General features: G+C 38.7%; 1 protein-coding gene across 1 annotated transcript in view; it reads right to left on the bottom strand.

The window, feature by feature from the left end:
• polr2m (RNA polymerase II subunit M) overlaps positions 1 to 15,481 on the bottom strand; it is a 124,789-nt gene that overhangs the window by 18,964 nt on the left and 90,344 nt on the right. Inside the window, exon 14 of the mRNA XM_051920775.1 lies at positions 13,581 to 13,695. Within this exon, the coding sequence (XP_051776735.1) occupies positions 13,581 to 13,695 (115 nt within the window). The remainder of the gene's footprint in view (positions 1 to 13,580; positions 13,696 to 15,481) is intronic.

The following is a 15,481-nucleotide window of genomic DNA, read 5'->3' as shown; positions in this document are numbered from 1 at the left end:
AAAACTTCCTAATGTTTGTGCGAAATTTACCCTTTACAAGTTGTCCCTGTGTTCTTGTTGTCACTCATTTTAAGGTCCCAGTCTCGATCCACTGGACGAATTCCCTTCATAATTTTAAACAATTCGATCATGTCACCTCTTAATCTTCTTTTGCTTACACTGTATAGGCTCAGCTCTTTTAACCTTTCCTCATAATTCAACCCCTGTAGCCCTGGAATGAGCCTAGTTGCTCTTCTCTTGACCTTTTCTAGTGCTGCTGTCCTTTTTGTAGCCTGGAGACCAAAACTGCACACAGTACTCCAGATGAGGCCTCACCAGTGCATTACAAAGGTTGCGCAGAACCTCATTGGAGTTGTACTCCACACATCGTGCTATGTAACCTAACATTCTGTTTGCTTTCTTAATGGCTTCTGAACACTGTTGGGAAGTCGATAGCTTAGAGTCCACTATGACTCCTAAATCCTTCTCATAAGGTGTACTCTCGATTTTCCGACCGCCCATTGTGTATTCAAACCTAACATTTTTACTTCCTATGTGTAATACTTTACATTTACTGACATTAAATTTCATCTGTCACAAATCTGTCCAAGCCTGTATGCTATCCATGTCCTTCTGTAATGATATAACGGATTCCAAATTATCTGCTAATCCTCCTGTCTTGGTATCTTCTGCAAATTTAACCAACTTGTTACTTATATTCCTATCTAAATCATGTATATATATTAAAAATAGCAGCGGCCCTAGCACTGACCCCTGTGGAACACCACTCTTAACATCAGCCAATTCTGAGGAGGTTCCTCACACCATCACCCTCTGCTTCCCGAGTCTGAGCAAATTCTGCACCCATCTAAAAACATCACCCTGAACTCCCATTTCTTTTAGTTTGATGTCCAACCTCTCATGTGTCACCTTATCAAATGCTTTCTGAAAGTCAAGATAAATAATATCATGTGATCCACTTTGAAATCCCTCTTCTGAACCCATGCTGACTATTCCTAATAACTCCTGTCCTTGCCATGTGCTGCTCAATCTTATCCTTAATAATTTCTTCCATTAATTTTCCTGTGATGCATGTTAAGCTTACTGGCCTATAGTTGCTTGGATCTGCCCTGTCACCCTTTTTATATAATGGGATGATATTTGCCATTTTTCTGTCCTTCGGAATCTCTCCAGTGCGCAGTGACTTCCTAAAAATATGTGTCAAGGGTTTATATAAAAAAGATATACAGCATACATTTCTTTTGATTTTCTAGTTGGAGCACAGGCAGATGAAGTGTCTTGCTCAAGGTCACTCAGTGTCAGTAGTAGAAGCTGAACCCACAACATCAGGGATGAAGTCAAAAGCCTTGACAGCTACACCACACAGTCTGTCATTAATTTAATATTAATATAATAGTATTAATAATAGAGCTGAAAACAAAGAATATTTCCATTATGGCAAAAAACAAAAGACTGACATGTTTGTAGAGAAAGATGATTCATTTTGCCCAGATGAGAACTGCACAGAATTTATATCCAAACAAATCAGTTTCTTCCTAGAGACAAACACACCCTCAGAGGTTTCTGCAGGAACACTCTGGGAAACTCTAAAGGCCTTCTTAAGAGGACAGATTATTTCATATCTTTCCCACAGAAATAAATTAGAAACCAAGAAAGTGTCAGAGCTAAGAAGCGAAATTACTAGAATAGATGAAGAACAAGCCAGGCACCCAAGTGAGGCTCTTCATAGGAAAAGGCAGGCTCTGCATACATGACTCAACATCTTGACAACTAAAGAAACTGAACAACTTATTTATAAATCAAGACATCATTACTATAAACACGGAGAGAAAGCTAATAAGCTTTTAGCTCAACAAATCCACAAGCAAGAAGTTCGCCATGCAATCCCAGTAATCACCAACATGAATGGAGATGAAATCATTGACCATAAAAATATAATGCACACATTTAGAGACTACTATAAAACCTTATATTCTACTGAGTTTAAAGAAGACAACAAACAATCTAATGCATTTCTGGATACATTACAGATACCACAAAGAGATACTTTTAGTGCTGAGGAACTGGACAAACCTCTGACGCTATCAGAATTACTAGATGCTATAAAGTCACTTCAAGGAGGGAAATTAGCAGGCCCTGATGGCTACCCTGTAGAATTTTATAAGAAATTCTCCACTCAGCTAGCTCCCCTCTTATTGGCAACATTTACAGAAGCTAGAAACAATCAAATTCTACCTCAAACCTTTCGTCAGGCATTAATCACCGTCTTTCCAAAACAAAATAAGGACTTGTTACAATGTGCATCATACAGACCACTTTCACTTCTGAATAATGATGTTAAGATACTCTCAAAAATTATAGCTACAAGGGTGGAGAAAGTGCTGCCTTTGCTAATATCACAGGATCAAACTGGATTTATTAAAGGCCGACACTTATCTTCCAATCTTCAACGCCTGTTTAATGTAATATATTCACCAGCAAAGTCAAACACCCCAGAGATATTATTATCATTGGATGCAGAAAAAGCATTTGATATGATTGAATGGAACTACCTTTTCACTGCATTGGAGAAATTTGGGTTTGGCCCAAATATTTGTGAATGGATCAAACTACTGTATACCAATCCAGAAGCTTCAGTTTGTATTAACAACATTTGTTCAGACTACTTTAAACTAGAACGTGGCACCAGACAAGGATGCCCCTTGTCACCACTGCTGTTTGCAATCGCCATTGAACCACTGGCGGTTCACTGTCAAAATTCTTATCAGATAAAGGGGATTATCAGAGAAGGACTGGAACAGAAAATTTCTCTATACGCAGATGATATGGTTTTATATACAGTATATCACACCCAGAAAACACTTTGCCTGCAGTTTTAATAGCACTTACAGAATTTCAAAAGATCTCTGGTCTCAGAATTAATTTGAATAAAAGTATACTCTTTCCAGTGAATTCACAAGCATATAATATTAGATTGGACACCCTCCCTTTTACCATAGCAGATCAGTTTAAATACCTAGGGGTGAATATCACAAGTAAACACAAAGCTCTTTATCAACAAAATTTCGCCGTCTGTATGGAAAAGATTAAGCAAGACTTGCATAGATGGTCAACCCTTCACCTCACTCTAGCTGGAAGAATTAACGTTGTTAAGATGAATATTCTTCCTAAGCTTCTTTTTTTATTTCAAAACATTCCAATATACATCAGTAAATCATTTTTTAAGCAATTAGACTCAACCATAACCTCATTTATTTGGAACTCAAAACATTCACATATCCGAAGAGTGACCCTACAAAGACCTCAGGCAGAAGGTGGCATGGCTCTGCCTAATTTTCAGTTTTATTACTGGGCAGCAAACATACAAGCTATAAGAACCTGGACACAGGCTTGATGAACATACACAGGCTTGGTTCGCAATAGAAGTAAAATCCTGCAGTACATCTTTATATTCCCTGCTCTGCGTTCCAATAAATGCAAGTTATCGCAAATACTGTATACTAATAACCCAATTGTGCTTCACTCACTCAGAATATGGAACCAATGTAGAAAGCAATTTAAGATGGAAAATCTTTTATCTGTGGCACCTCTACAGGAGAACCACCTCTTTCAACCCTCACAAACATATCTAGTTTTTAATATCTGGAAAAGATTTGGGATTAAATTGCTCAGAGATCTTTATATAGACAATATCTTTGCATCCTTTGAACATTTACATTCCAAATTTAACCTTCCAGCTACACATTTCTTTCACTATCTTCAAATTAGAAACTTTGTTAAACAGAACCTGCCTGATTTTCCTCATCTCATACCCTCCACCATGCTGGAAAAATACTGCTCAATTTCAAGGACTTAGAAACCATTTCTGCAATATATAAAATTTTATTAGAGTCCCTTCCTTTCAAAGATCCAAGAGGACATTGGGAAAAAGATCTCTTAATTAATATATCAGAAAAGGAGTGGAAGGTAGCAATGCAGAGAATTCACTCGAGCTCCATATGTGCAAAGAATAGAATTATTCAACTCAAAATTATATATCGAGCTCATCTGTCTCACTTAAAACTGTCCAAAATATTTCCAGGGCAAGATCCAACCTGCAAACGCTGCAACCAAGCTCCTGCCTCACTGGGTCACATGTTTTGGTCCTGCACCAAATTAACATCATTTTGGACCAAAATTTTTAAGTGCCTTTCTGACAGCCTTAGTGTCACAATCGATCCTAACCCATTAATAGCTGTGTTTGGTGTTCTTCCAGATGGATTTGAAGTGGAGGAGGACAAGCAAACTGTGATTGCATTCACTACACTTTTGGCACGCAGACTTATTTTGTTAAATTGGAAGAATCCTAACTCTCCTCTTATAAGTCAGTGGGAAACTGATGTTTTATATTATTTGAAATTGGAAAAAATCAAATTCTCAGTTAAAGGATCTGTACAGAACTTTTTGAAAACCTGGCAGGATCTAATCAATTTTATTTTAGAATAAGAAGAAATAATTATTTCCGCATTTCTTTTCCTTCTCCATTTATCCTTATTGCCCTATTAAACTCAACAACTTAGGTATGTTTACAAGCTTTAAGTATTACTCCCTTGGCTATGCTTTCCTTCTCAGGGGTGGGGTTTGATTTGTTTTTAATCCTATTTTTTGTAAAAATTGATATATTTGTACGGAATGATTACAATAAAATTAATAAAATAAAAAAAAAAAATGTACTTTCTGTATTTTAATATTTAGGGGCTACCTACCCCAATAGAAAACCTAAATACCTCAAAATCTCTAAAATGCTGTGACGGATTTGATTGAAATTTGAAGATGTTAAAGATAAAGGAAAATTAGCCAACATGTGTTATTGTATTTTTTGATAAATTGTTTATTTATTGATATTTATTAATATTATGCTAACATATCCCCCACTGTGCTGAGAATGAGCTTTATGCAAATAAAGAGCAGGAACTAATCAATGGCAGTAATGTTTTACTCCTGAACTATTGTAAATGAGTAAGCAGCTTCAGTGACTTAATATTGTTATTAACTACTTATTATATGACTGATGCCTTTATCCAAGTCAACTAACAACATGTGAGACACAATTGGTTACATTTTGTTTGTTTTTCCAGTTGGAATACAGGCAGATGAAGTGACTTGCTTATGGTCACAAGGTAGCAGTATTGGGATTTGAACCCACAGCCTCAGGGTTTGAAGTCCTAGGCCCAAAGAATTAAGCACTACACCACAATGTCTACCAGTAATATTAGCCCTTGGACAAAAAAATAAAATACAAATATCGTGTAAAGAAAAGAGCTTAGTTAGTTAGATAATATTTCTGATACACCTGATTAACTGACAGCACTATAATGGATGCCAATTGTATTATGAAATCGCTCAGACAAATCCAGGTAAAACAGCTGGTATATATTAGATTAGATAAAATTTTGTTAATCCCAAGAGGACATTTAGAATATATACAGTATATTATATAAAAAAAAAACTTGGGACGAGATGAGACCTGTTCAGAGAGACGAGACGTGACCTTCTCCAAAAGAGACTTTCACATCCCACAAGACAAGACTTTGTGCCAAGAGATTTAACCACACCCGGAGCTGGAAAAAGACAAAGAGTAAATGACAAAGTAGAACATCATAAAGAATTCAGAAACATTGGCACTGTACACATGCAGAGCAGATTAGAGATAATGGAAGTAGGAAAATTCAAAACTCTCAAAAAATGATAGTAAAGATCGCATTAACGCCAACAAATGGAAAATATTACTCGGTGAAATAACGGAACACCAAAAAGAGATTGCATAGTGTTTGAAGATGTCTGGGGGAGAAGAGAGACAAGGCAGTGAGACAAAAGAACAGCTGCTGTACAGGCTTTTAAACATTCAAAGCACCACATGAGATGAAGTCCACGTGGCACGGCAGCAGCAGCAAGCCAACAGCTGATGAAGCAAAGATGAGGTAAAAAAAAACTATATTTGTTTCCCATTGTATCACCATTTAAGAGGGGTTTCAGAGGAGTGACCACATCACTTTGGGGTGCGTTCAACCCCCCCTATTCACAACGGTGTGTAGCACAGGTGGGTGGGGGGAGGGGTTGGCAAGCAAAGCGAGCAGTGGGCGAAGCCCCCTAGTATATTATATATATATATATATATATATATATATATATATATATATACAGTCATATGAAAAAGTTCGGGAACCCCTCTCAGCCTGCATAATAATTTCCTCTACTTTCAACAAAAAAGATAACAGTGGTATGTCTTTCATTTCCTAGGAACATCTGAGTACTGGGGTGTTTTCCAAACAAAGATTTTTAGTGAAGCAGTATTTAGTTGTATGAAATTAAATCAAATGTGAAAAACTGGCTGTGCAAATATGTGGGTCCCCTTGTAATTTTGCTGATTTGAATGCCTGTCACTGCTCAATGCTGATTACTTGCAACACCAAATTGGTGTGATGAGCTCGTTAAGCCTTGAACTTCATAGACAGGTGTGTCCAATCATGGGAAAAGGTATTTAAGGTGGTCAATTGCAAGTTGTGCTTCCCTTTGACTCTCCTCTGAAGAGTGACAGCATGGGATCCTCAAAGCAACTCTCAAAAGATCTGAAAACAAAGATTGTTGAGTCTCATGGTGTAGGGAAACCTCTCAGAGGTTTAAACTGTCAGTTTCAACTGTAAGGAATGGAATCAGGAAATAGAAGGACACAGGCACAGTTGCTATTAAACCCAGCAGGTCTGGCAGGCCAAGAAAAATACAGGAGCGGCATATGCGCAGGATTGTGAGAATGGTTACAGACAACTCACAGGTCACCTCCAAAGACCTGCAAGAACATCATGCTGCAGATGGTGTATCTGTACATCATTCTACAATTCGTCGCAATTTGCACAAAGAACATCTGTATGGCAAGGTGATGAGAAAGAAGCCCTTTCTGCACTCATGCCACAAACAGAGTCGCTTGTAGTATGCAAATGCTCATTTAGACAAGCCAGATTCATTTTGGAACAAAGTGCTTTGGACTGATGAGACAAACATTGAGTTATTTGGTCATAACAAAAAGTGCTTTGCATGGCAGAAGAAGAACACCGCATTCCAAGAAAAATACCTGCTACTTACTGTCAAATTTGGTGGAGGTTCCATCATGCTGTGGGGCTGTGTGGCTAGTTCAGGGACTGGGGTCCTTGTTAAAGTCGAGGGTCGGATGAATTCAACCCAGTATCAACAAATTCTTCAGGATAATGTTCAGGCATCAGTCACAAAGTTGAAGTTACGCAGGGGTTGGATATTCCAACAAGACAATGACCCAAAACATAGTTCGAAATCTACAAAGGCATTCATGCAGAGGGAGAAGTACTATGTTCTGGAATGGGCATCACAGTCCCCTGACTTGAATATCATCGAAAATCTATAAGATGATTTGAAGCAGGCAGTCCATGCTCGGCAGCCATCAAATTTAACTGAGCTGGAGAGATTTTGTTTGGAAGAATGGTCAAAAATATTTCCATCCAGAATCCAGACACTCATCAAAGGCTAGAGGAGGACAACGTTTAGAGGCTGTTATATTTGCAAAAGGAGGCTCAATTGAGTATTGATGTAATATCTCTGTTGGGGTGTCCAAATGTATGCACCTGTCTAATTTTGTTATGATGCATATTGTATATTTTCTGTTAATCCAATAAACTTAATGTCACTGCTGAAATACTACTGTTTCCATAAGGCATGTCATATATTAAAAGGAAGTTGCTACTTTGAAAGCTCAGCCAATGATATATATATACAGTGGTGTGAAAAACTATTTGCCCCCTTCCTGATTTCTTATTCTTTTGCATGTTTGTCACACAAAATATTTCTGATCATCAAACACATTTAACCATTAGTCAAATATAACACAAGTAAACACAAAATGCAGTTTTTAAATGATGGTGTTTATTATTTAGGGAGAAAAAAAATCCAAACCTACATGGCCCTGTGTGAAAAAGTAATTGCCCCCTTGTTAAAAAATAACCTAACTGTGGTGTATCACACCTGAGTTCAATTTCCGTAGCCACCCCCAGGCCTGATTACTGCCACACCTGTTTCAATCAAGAAATCACTTAAATAGGAGCTGCCTGACACAGAGAAGTAGACCAAAAGCACCTCAAAAGCTAGACATCATGCCAAGATCCAAAGAAATTCAGGAACAAATGAGAACAGAAGTAATTGAGATCTATCAGTCTGGTAAAGGTTATAAAGCCATTTCTAAAGCTTTGGGACTCCAGCAAACCACAGTGAGAGCCATTATCCACAAATGGCAAAAACATGGAACAGTGGTGAACCTTCCCAGGAGTGGCCGGCCGACCAAAATTACCCCAAGAGCGCAGAGATGACTCATCCGAGAGGTCACAAAAGACCCCAGGACAACGTCTAAAGAACTGCAGGCCTCACTTGCCTCAATTAAGGTCAGTGTTCACGACTCCACCATAAGAAAGAGACTGGGCAAAAAATGGCCTGCATGGCAGATTTCCAAGATGCAAACCACTGTTAAGCAAAAAGAACATTAGGGCTCGTCTCAATTTTGCTAAGAAACATCTCAATGATTGCCAAGACTTTTGGGAAAATACCTTGTGGACTGATGAGTCAAAAGTTGAACTTTTTGGAAGGCAAATGTCCCGTTACATCTGGTGTAAAAGGAACACAGCATTTCAGAAAAAGAACATCATACCAACAGTAAAATATGGTGGTGGTAGTGTGATGGTCTGGGGTTGTTTTGCTGCTTCAGGACCTGGAAGGCTTGCTGTGATAGATGGAACCATGAATTCTACTGTCTACCAAAAAATCCTGAAGGAGAATGTCCGGCCATCTGTTCGTCAACTCAAGCTGAAGCGATCTTGGGTGCTGCAACAGGACAATGACCCAAAACACACCAGCAAATCCACCTCTGAATGGCTGAAGAAAAACAAAATGAAGACTTTGGAGTGGCCTAGTCAAAGTCCTGACCTGAATCCAATTGAGATGCTATGGCATGACCTTAAAAAGGCGGTTCATGCTAGAAAACCCTCAAATAAAGCTGAATTACAACAATTTTGCAAAGATGAGTGGGCCAAAATTCCTCCAGAGCGCTGTAAAAGACTCATTGCAAGTTATCGCAAACGCTTGATTGCAGTTATTGCTGCTAAGGGTGGCCCAACCAGTTATTAGGTTCAGGGGGCAATTACTTTTTCACACAGGGCCATGTAGGTTTGGATTTTTTTTTCTCCCTAAATAATAAAAACCACCATTTACAAACTGCATTTTGTGTTTACTTGTGTTATATTTGACTAATGGTTAAATGTGTTTGATGATCAGAAACATTTTGTGTGACAAACATGCAAAAGAATAAGAAATCAGGAAGGGGGCAAATAGTTTTTCACACCACTGTATACGTGCTGTGTAAGCCCGTGCTGTACCGGGGTCCTACAAACTATTGAAATTGTCAGAAAAAAATGTAGAGATGTCAGGTAACTGAAAGGAACTACTCTGGGCATCTCTCTTCTAGGAGGTTTCGTTTTGCCGACACGCTCACCTCACTTGTGTTATTAGCAGCTAAGCGAGTTTTCTGTTTCCTCGGAGGCAGAGCCCTTACCCCAACTCCACCTCTCACTTCCAGGCCAGACAGACAGACACACACACACTTCCATGCGTAGATGTTTATATAGAAGATACCTATCAGCCACAACATTAAAAGCACTAACTGAAGTGAATACCACTGATGATCTTGTGTGTGTGTCATTTAAATGTGGAAGAGATGACAGCAGGATCTACTATGGGAAGAAGGCAAGGTGACAGAGGGAGTAGTATAGTATGCTTTGGGTAGTGTTCTGCTGAGAAACCTTTGGTCCTGCCATTAATGTGGATGTTACTTTGCCACATACCACCTCCTTAAAGATTACTGCAGACCACATACACCCCTTTCATGGCAATTTTATTCCTCTGATGGCAGTGGTCTCTTTCAGCAGGATAATGCACCCTGCCACACTGCAACTAAACTGTTCAGGGATGATGGGTTGAGGTACACGAGAAAGAATTCAAGGCATTGACTTCCCGGATCTCAGTCCAATCGAGCATCTGTGGGATGTACTGGAAAAATAAGTCTGATCAATCAAGGCCCCATCTTGCAACTTACTGGACTTAAATGATCTGCTGTTAATGTCTTGCTGCCGGAGACACCACATGACACGCTCAGAGGTCTTGTGGAGATCATATCTCAGTGGGTCAGAGCTGTTTTGGATGCACGAGGGGGGCCTACGCAATATTAGGCAACTGGTTTTAATGTTGTGGCTGATTGTGGTATGTGCTTAAATCCCATTAATAACTTAAGTATTACATGCAGTATTTGTTAATGAATTAGTGTAAGTTATTATAAAGTGTTAACAGCTAAATTTAGATTTATCTGTTTCTTTTTAGAGTTTATATTTAATCTGTCAGTCAGTCAGGATCATGTTCTTTGACTTTTCCAGTGCTTTTAACACCATTCTTCCTCATCAACTGGGGAAAAAGCTCAAGGCCTTGCATTTTGATGCCCCCCCAGTCTCCTGGATCATGGACTACCTGACCAACAGACAGCAGTTTGTGAGGCTAAGGAATTGTGTGTCAGAAATGATAATAACACTGGAGCACCACAGGGAACTGTCCTGTCTCCCTTCCTGTTTACTCCCTCCTACACAACGGGCTTCCAGCACAATATCAGTGCTTGCCATCTATAGAAATTCTTAGAAGACTCATCCATCATACACTGCATTAATAATGGAGATGAGTCAGAGTACTGTACAGGAGCCTTGTGGTGCAGGGACAATAACCTGCAACTCAACATCAGCAAGACAAAAGAACTGATGGTGGACTTCTGACATGCCAAGGAGCCTCTGAGACCAGTCACCATTTAGAGAGAGGACATGAAAGTGGTGAAGAGCTACAAGCAGCTGGGGGTTCACATAAACCACAGACTGGGTTGGTCTGACAACACAGTGCTTCTGGACAAGAAGGGCCAGAGGAGACTGTACTTCTTGAGGAGATGCAAGTCTTTTGATGTGTACAGCAAGCTGTTGGAAATGTTCTACCAGTCCATAGTAGCCAGTGTGGTGTTCTACGCTGCAGTCTCTTAGGGACGCAACCTGAGCTCAAAGGAAGCACAAGGCTTGAACAAACTTATCATTAAAGCCTGCACCATCACGGGGCGAACCCTGGACACACTTTATAGAGTTCTGTGATAGTACAGTGATAAGCACAGCTGCATCACAGATCCAGCATCCTTACATTAAATACACAGCATAGCCATTTTCCAAGTGGGACTTGCACATGCACCCAATGTCTGTGTTGGTTTTCCTTCCATATCCCAAAGATTTGCAGATTAGGTTGACTAATAACTTTGAATTGACACTGCGTGAGTGGGCCCTGTGATGGATTGGCACCCAGTGCTGACAGCATAGTCTACAGCCCCTGATCCTGAGTTGGATTAAGCAGGTATGATAGTGTTGTTATTAATATTATTTTGTATTTATACATGTATTTTCATTTACATTATATCATTTAACTGCTATCCTTTTGTACCATTATTATTTCTCCATTTTATATTTCTTTTATCTTTTACTACTCTTTCATTTATTTTTTCACATTCACACACCCATTCTCCCTTGTATGGTGACGATGCAGAGTCACAAATGACCTTGACCTGCATGTTAGTGGAAAGCAGAGTGCTAAGTGAAGGCCTACAAAGACATGGACAGACTTGTGAACTTAAAGTAAAAAAGAGAGTTTAAAAAATGACCATTCCAAGAATGTGCCAGTTTTTCTGATTAGGCATACATAGAGCATAGTAAGGAATTTATTGCATCAACAGTTTTATTAGCCCGTATGTTTATTGCTTAACATTTTCTAGCTGGCTTGGACTTTTTGGCTAACATTCTGTACTGGAAACGGAAGGTGTTTGTTCCCCCCAATAGTGCAAGCCAGTTAATCTGCCAGAGTCATGTGCACATAAATAAGTCTTAACTTAAACAGTGTTTTACTCACAAGTGGTGTTTATCATCAAGCAGTACAACAAAATGAATTGAAAACCTGGCTGCTGCTTTGCTCAGTATTCATTCCAATGAGATGTCTTCTTCTGGCAGCACTTTTAAGTCAGTGCACCACGTAATCTTTCCAGGTTTACATTTTGTGTGCATAAGACAGATCAGTTTATGAGCAAGGACAAAATAAAAGAACATGAATGAACAATGAAGAAGGCATGAACTGAACACAATTCCACAATTCCTGTACAAGTCTGTTGCTGGTTACACATTTTGATCTGGAAACAGCTCACTGACCATAAAACATTAAACACTCAGAGACATAAAGACGTAATCTCCAGTGATGCAGATGGAACGAAGGTGGAAAAGGGAAAACATATTGGTGAGGAGAGGAGGATTTTTTATGATTTGTAATAATATTATTATAATATTATTAAGTAAAAACAATATGAAGAAGTAGAATTTTTAAGCTGATTGCTTCTTTTTTAAGTTGTATTCTTGATTGACCAGTGAGAAAAAGAATAATAATATTAAATCAAAGAAAGTGCAGTAGCATAAAAATGCATTTTAATATAAATATTTTAGAAAGCTTTTCATAAAGATTTGTTAATACCTTCATTTACAATATATTGTTTATAAACCAAGAAAGCAATGTCAAAATTATATATTATGTATAGCGTATAATATTAAACACTCCCATTTGCAAAGAGACTCTACTACATTAATAACAATGTACCTGGGTAAAGGTGAACAGTGTATGTAGTACATTAAACTTTAGAAAATCATAAATACTGTTATGTCTTTAAATTCTATTAAATTCTTAAGAGAATAACTTTGTTAAGCATGCCTTCATTATATATTTTATACCTTACAGTTGGACTCCTTAGGACACAACATGCAGATTAGAATGGACATGATAAACAACAGGTTTTCTAGCCATGTAGCGCCATCTGCTGTCCATATGGTGTAACTGCAGCTGTGGGAAAAGATTTTCTTAGCATAAGAATGTAACATCTGTTGACTTTAATCCCAACTGAAGTTCATGATTAGCAAATCTGCTCATAGTACATGTATACGTTTTTAATATGTTAGGCTGACTACCTTTCTCATATGTTCTTCAGATAAGTGATATTAATACTTGTGAATATCTCTTAAACATTTTTGAAGTTCTAGACCAATTATCATTTCTCTAAATATAATTTCTTTCACAGTGTACCCTACTAGAAAGTGCTTTACAGTGCATGTAACAGAATTGCAAGATGTAGCTGAATGTGACTTATGCAGTTGCTGAAAAATAATTATACTAAATTAGAATGTCCATGAATATTCATTACCTTGGCCAACAGTTTTAAAGAATTCACTTACAGAATGGCATTATTTGTAATCTGTATGTTCAGTGTATACAAAAAACAAACTGCTTATTTAAATAACTATAATATTGGCAGTTCTAGTGATAAGCTACAAAAATATCTGTCATTCCACAAAAATATATACATCACAATATTATACATAATGAGTTCACAGGAAGCAGCCAGGCTTTGAAACTCGCTTTGTCTACTTTGGTTTACTTCTCCTCTCACTGAGTTCCATAAGACGCATGTAGGGTGTAGATATGGTCGTCTTCTTTCTTTGAACAGGTACCTCGGTCTGGGATTGTGGCTGTGCTTGTTTGCTGGAAAAGAAACAAAAATGAATATTACTTTACAGGAATGAATGAAATGGAATGTAACCTTGGAGAAAGAGACTTCTACACCAAGCAATGCTTAGATCATTGAGTCAAGACTCAAAATGACACTTAAAAGGTAGCTGCAACCACTGAAAGCAAATTTTATAGTGCCTTTCATGTCCTAAAAAGGTTCTTTATATATACAATGCCATGGAAACTTGTGCCTCTCATCTGATCTTCTGCATCAATGCATTTTTATTTGTCAGTGCTAGTTATATATGGAGAATTTGTATGAGTGGGAAAAAAAATGACAATAAAGTGTATTTGGTGGGTGTGCAAGATAATCAAACACGCAATCACCAGATAGGAATGATTGATTGCTCAGCCTAATTAAAGGCACAACTAGGCTTTGAAGAGGTTTGTTAACTAATTCAGGCTACTTCTGCCCAATACAATGCACATGGTATCATGAGACACATCATGATCATAAGAAAGTAATGAAAATATTAGTCAGAAAAGATGCTGGTGTCTAGTATTTCAGAAAGGGACACAAAGCCATTTCTAAAGGCCCGCAGCTTTACTTCACCTCAGTAAAAGCCATTTTGCAAACACAGAATGTCTGGGACAGTGGTCAGTCTACCCCAGAATGTGCATTTTACCAAAATTTCTCAAAGTGCAAGGTAGTTCAAAAGATCCTTAGAAAAATATCCAGAGATCTACAGACTCTTCCTGTCTTTGCAGTGTTGATGACTCCACCAGATAATACCAGCACAGCAAACTAGAAATGACTTCTCACTAACAAGAACATGGGACTTTATGCCCAAGTGATCCTAGAAAGGTTTGGAACAATTTTCTATAGAGGAAAGGGTCTACAGTGAAGCATTTTGTGCAACAGTCTTATTATACCTATAAAAAGGCTAATATTGCATTTCCCATTTAGAACTTCATCCCAACAGGCAAACATAGTCATGTCATTGTTATGGTGTGAGGACGCTTTTCTGCATGAAGATCTGGACAATTGAAGGAATCATAAATTTTGCTCTGCATCAAAGGATTCTTTACCAGAATCATAGATTACGCAGCAAGATAAAGATGCAGAATACAGAAGCTTGGCCACATTAGAATGAATAAAGAGCAAGAGATGTACTTAGCTTCTACCCCAGGATTACTGAAAGTATACTGACAGGAGAGATCACAGATCTATGTTCCTACCCTCACCTATGGTCATGAGCTATGGGTAGTGACCGAAAGAACGAGATCGCAAATACAAGTGGCTGAAATGAGTTTCCTCCGCAGGGTGTCTGGGCTCTCCCTTAAAGATAGGGTGAGAAGCTCAGTCATCCGGGAGGGGCTCAGAGTAGAGCCGCTGCTCCTCCGCATCGAGAGGAGTCAGATGAGGTGGCTCGGGCATCTGATCAGGATGCCTCCTGGACGCCTCCCTGGTGAGGTGTTCCCGGGCACGTCCAACTGGGAGGAGGCCCCGGGGAAGACCCAGGACACGCTGGAGGGACTATGTCTCCCGGCTGGCCTGGGAACGCCTCGGGATTCTCCCGAAAGAGCTAGAAGAAGTGGCCGGGGAGAGGGAAGTCTGGGCATCTCTGCTCAAGCTGCTGCCCCCGCGACCCGACCTCGGATAAGCGGAAGAGAATGGATGGATGGATGGATGGCCATTACATATTGCAAATGTTTTTTAATAAATGAATTCATAATCAAAATGGTATGCTTTTGTGTATTATTTGTTAATTTGAGAATGCATTTTATCTAATATTAGGTTTTGAATAATCATCTGACA

The sequence above is a fragment of the Erpetoichthys calabaricus genome, chromosome 17 (assembly GCF_900747795.2).
Source record: "Erpetoichthys calabaricus chromosome 17, fErpCal1.3, whole genome shotgun sequence".
Classification (NCBI taxonomy): Eukaryota; Metazoa; Chordata; class Cladistia; order Polypteriformes; family Polypteridae; genus Erpetoichthys; species Erpetoichthys calabaricus.
The sequence above is the reverse complement of the archived record's forward strand: the minus strand, read 5'-3'. Positions and strand labels throughout refer to the sequence as shown.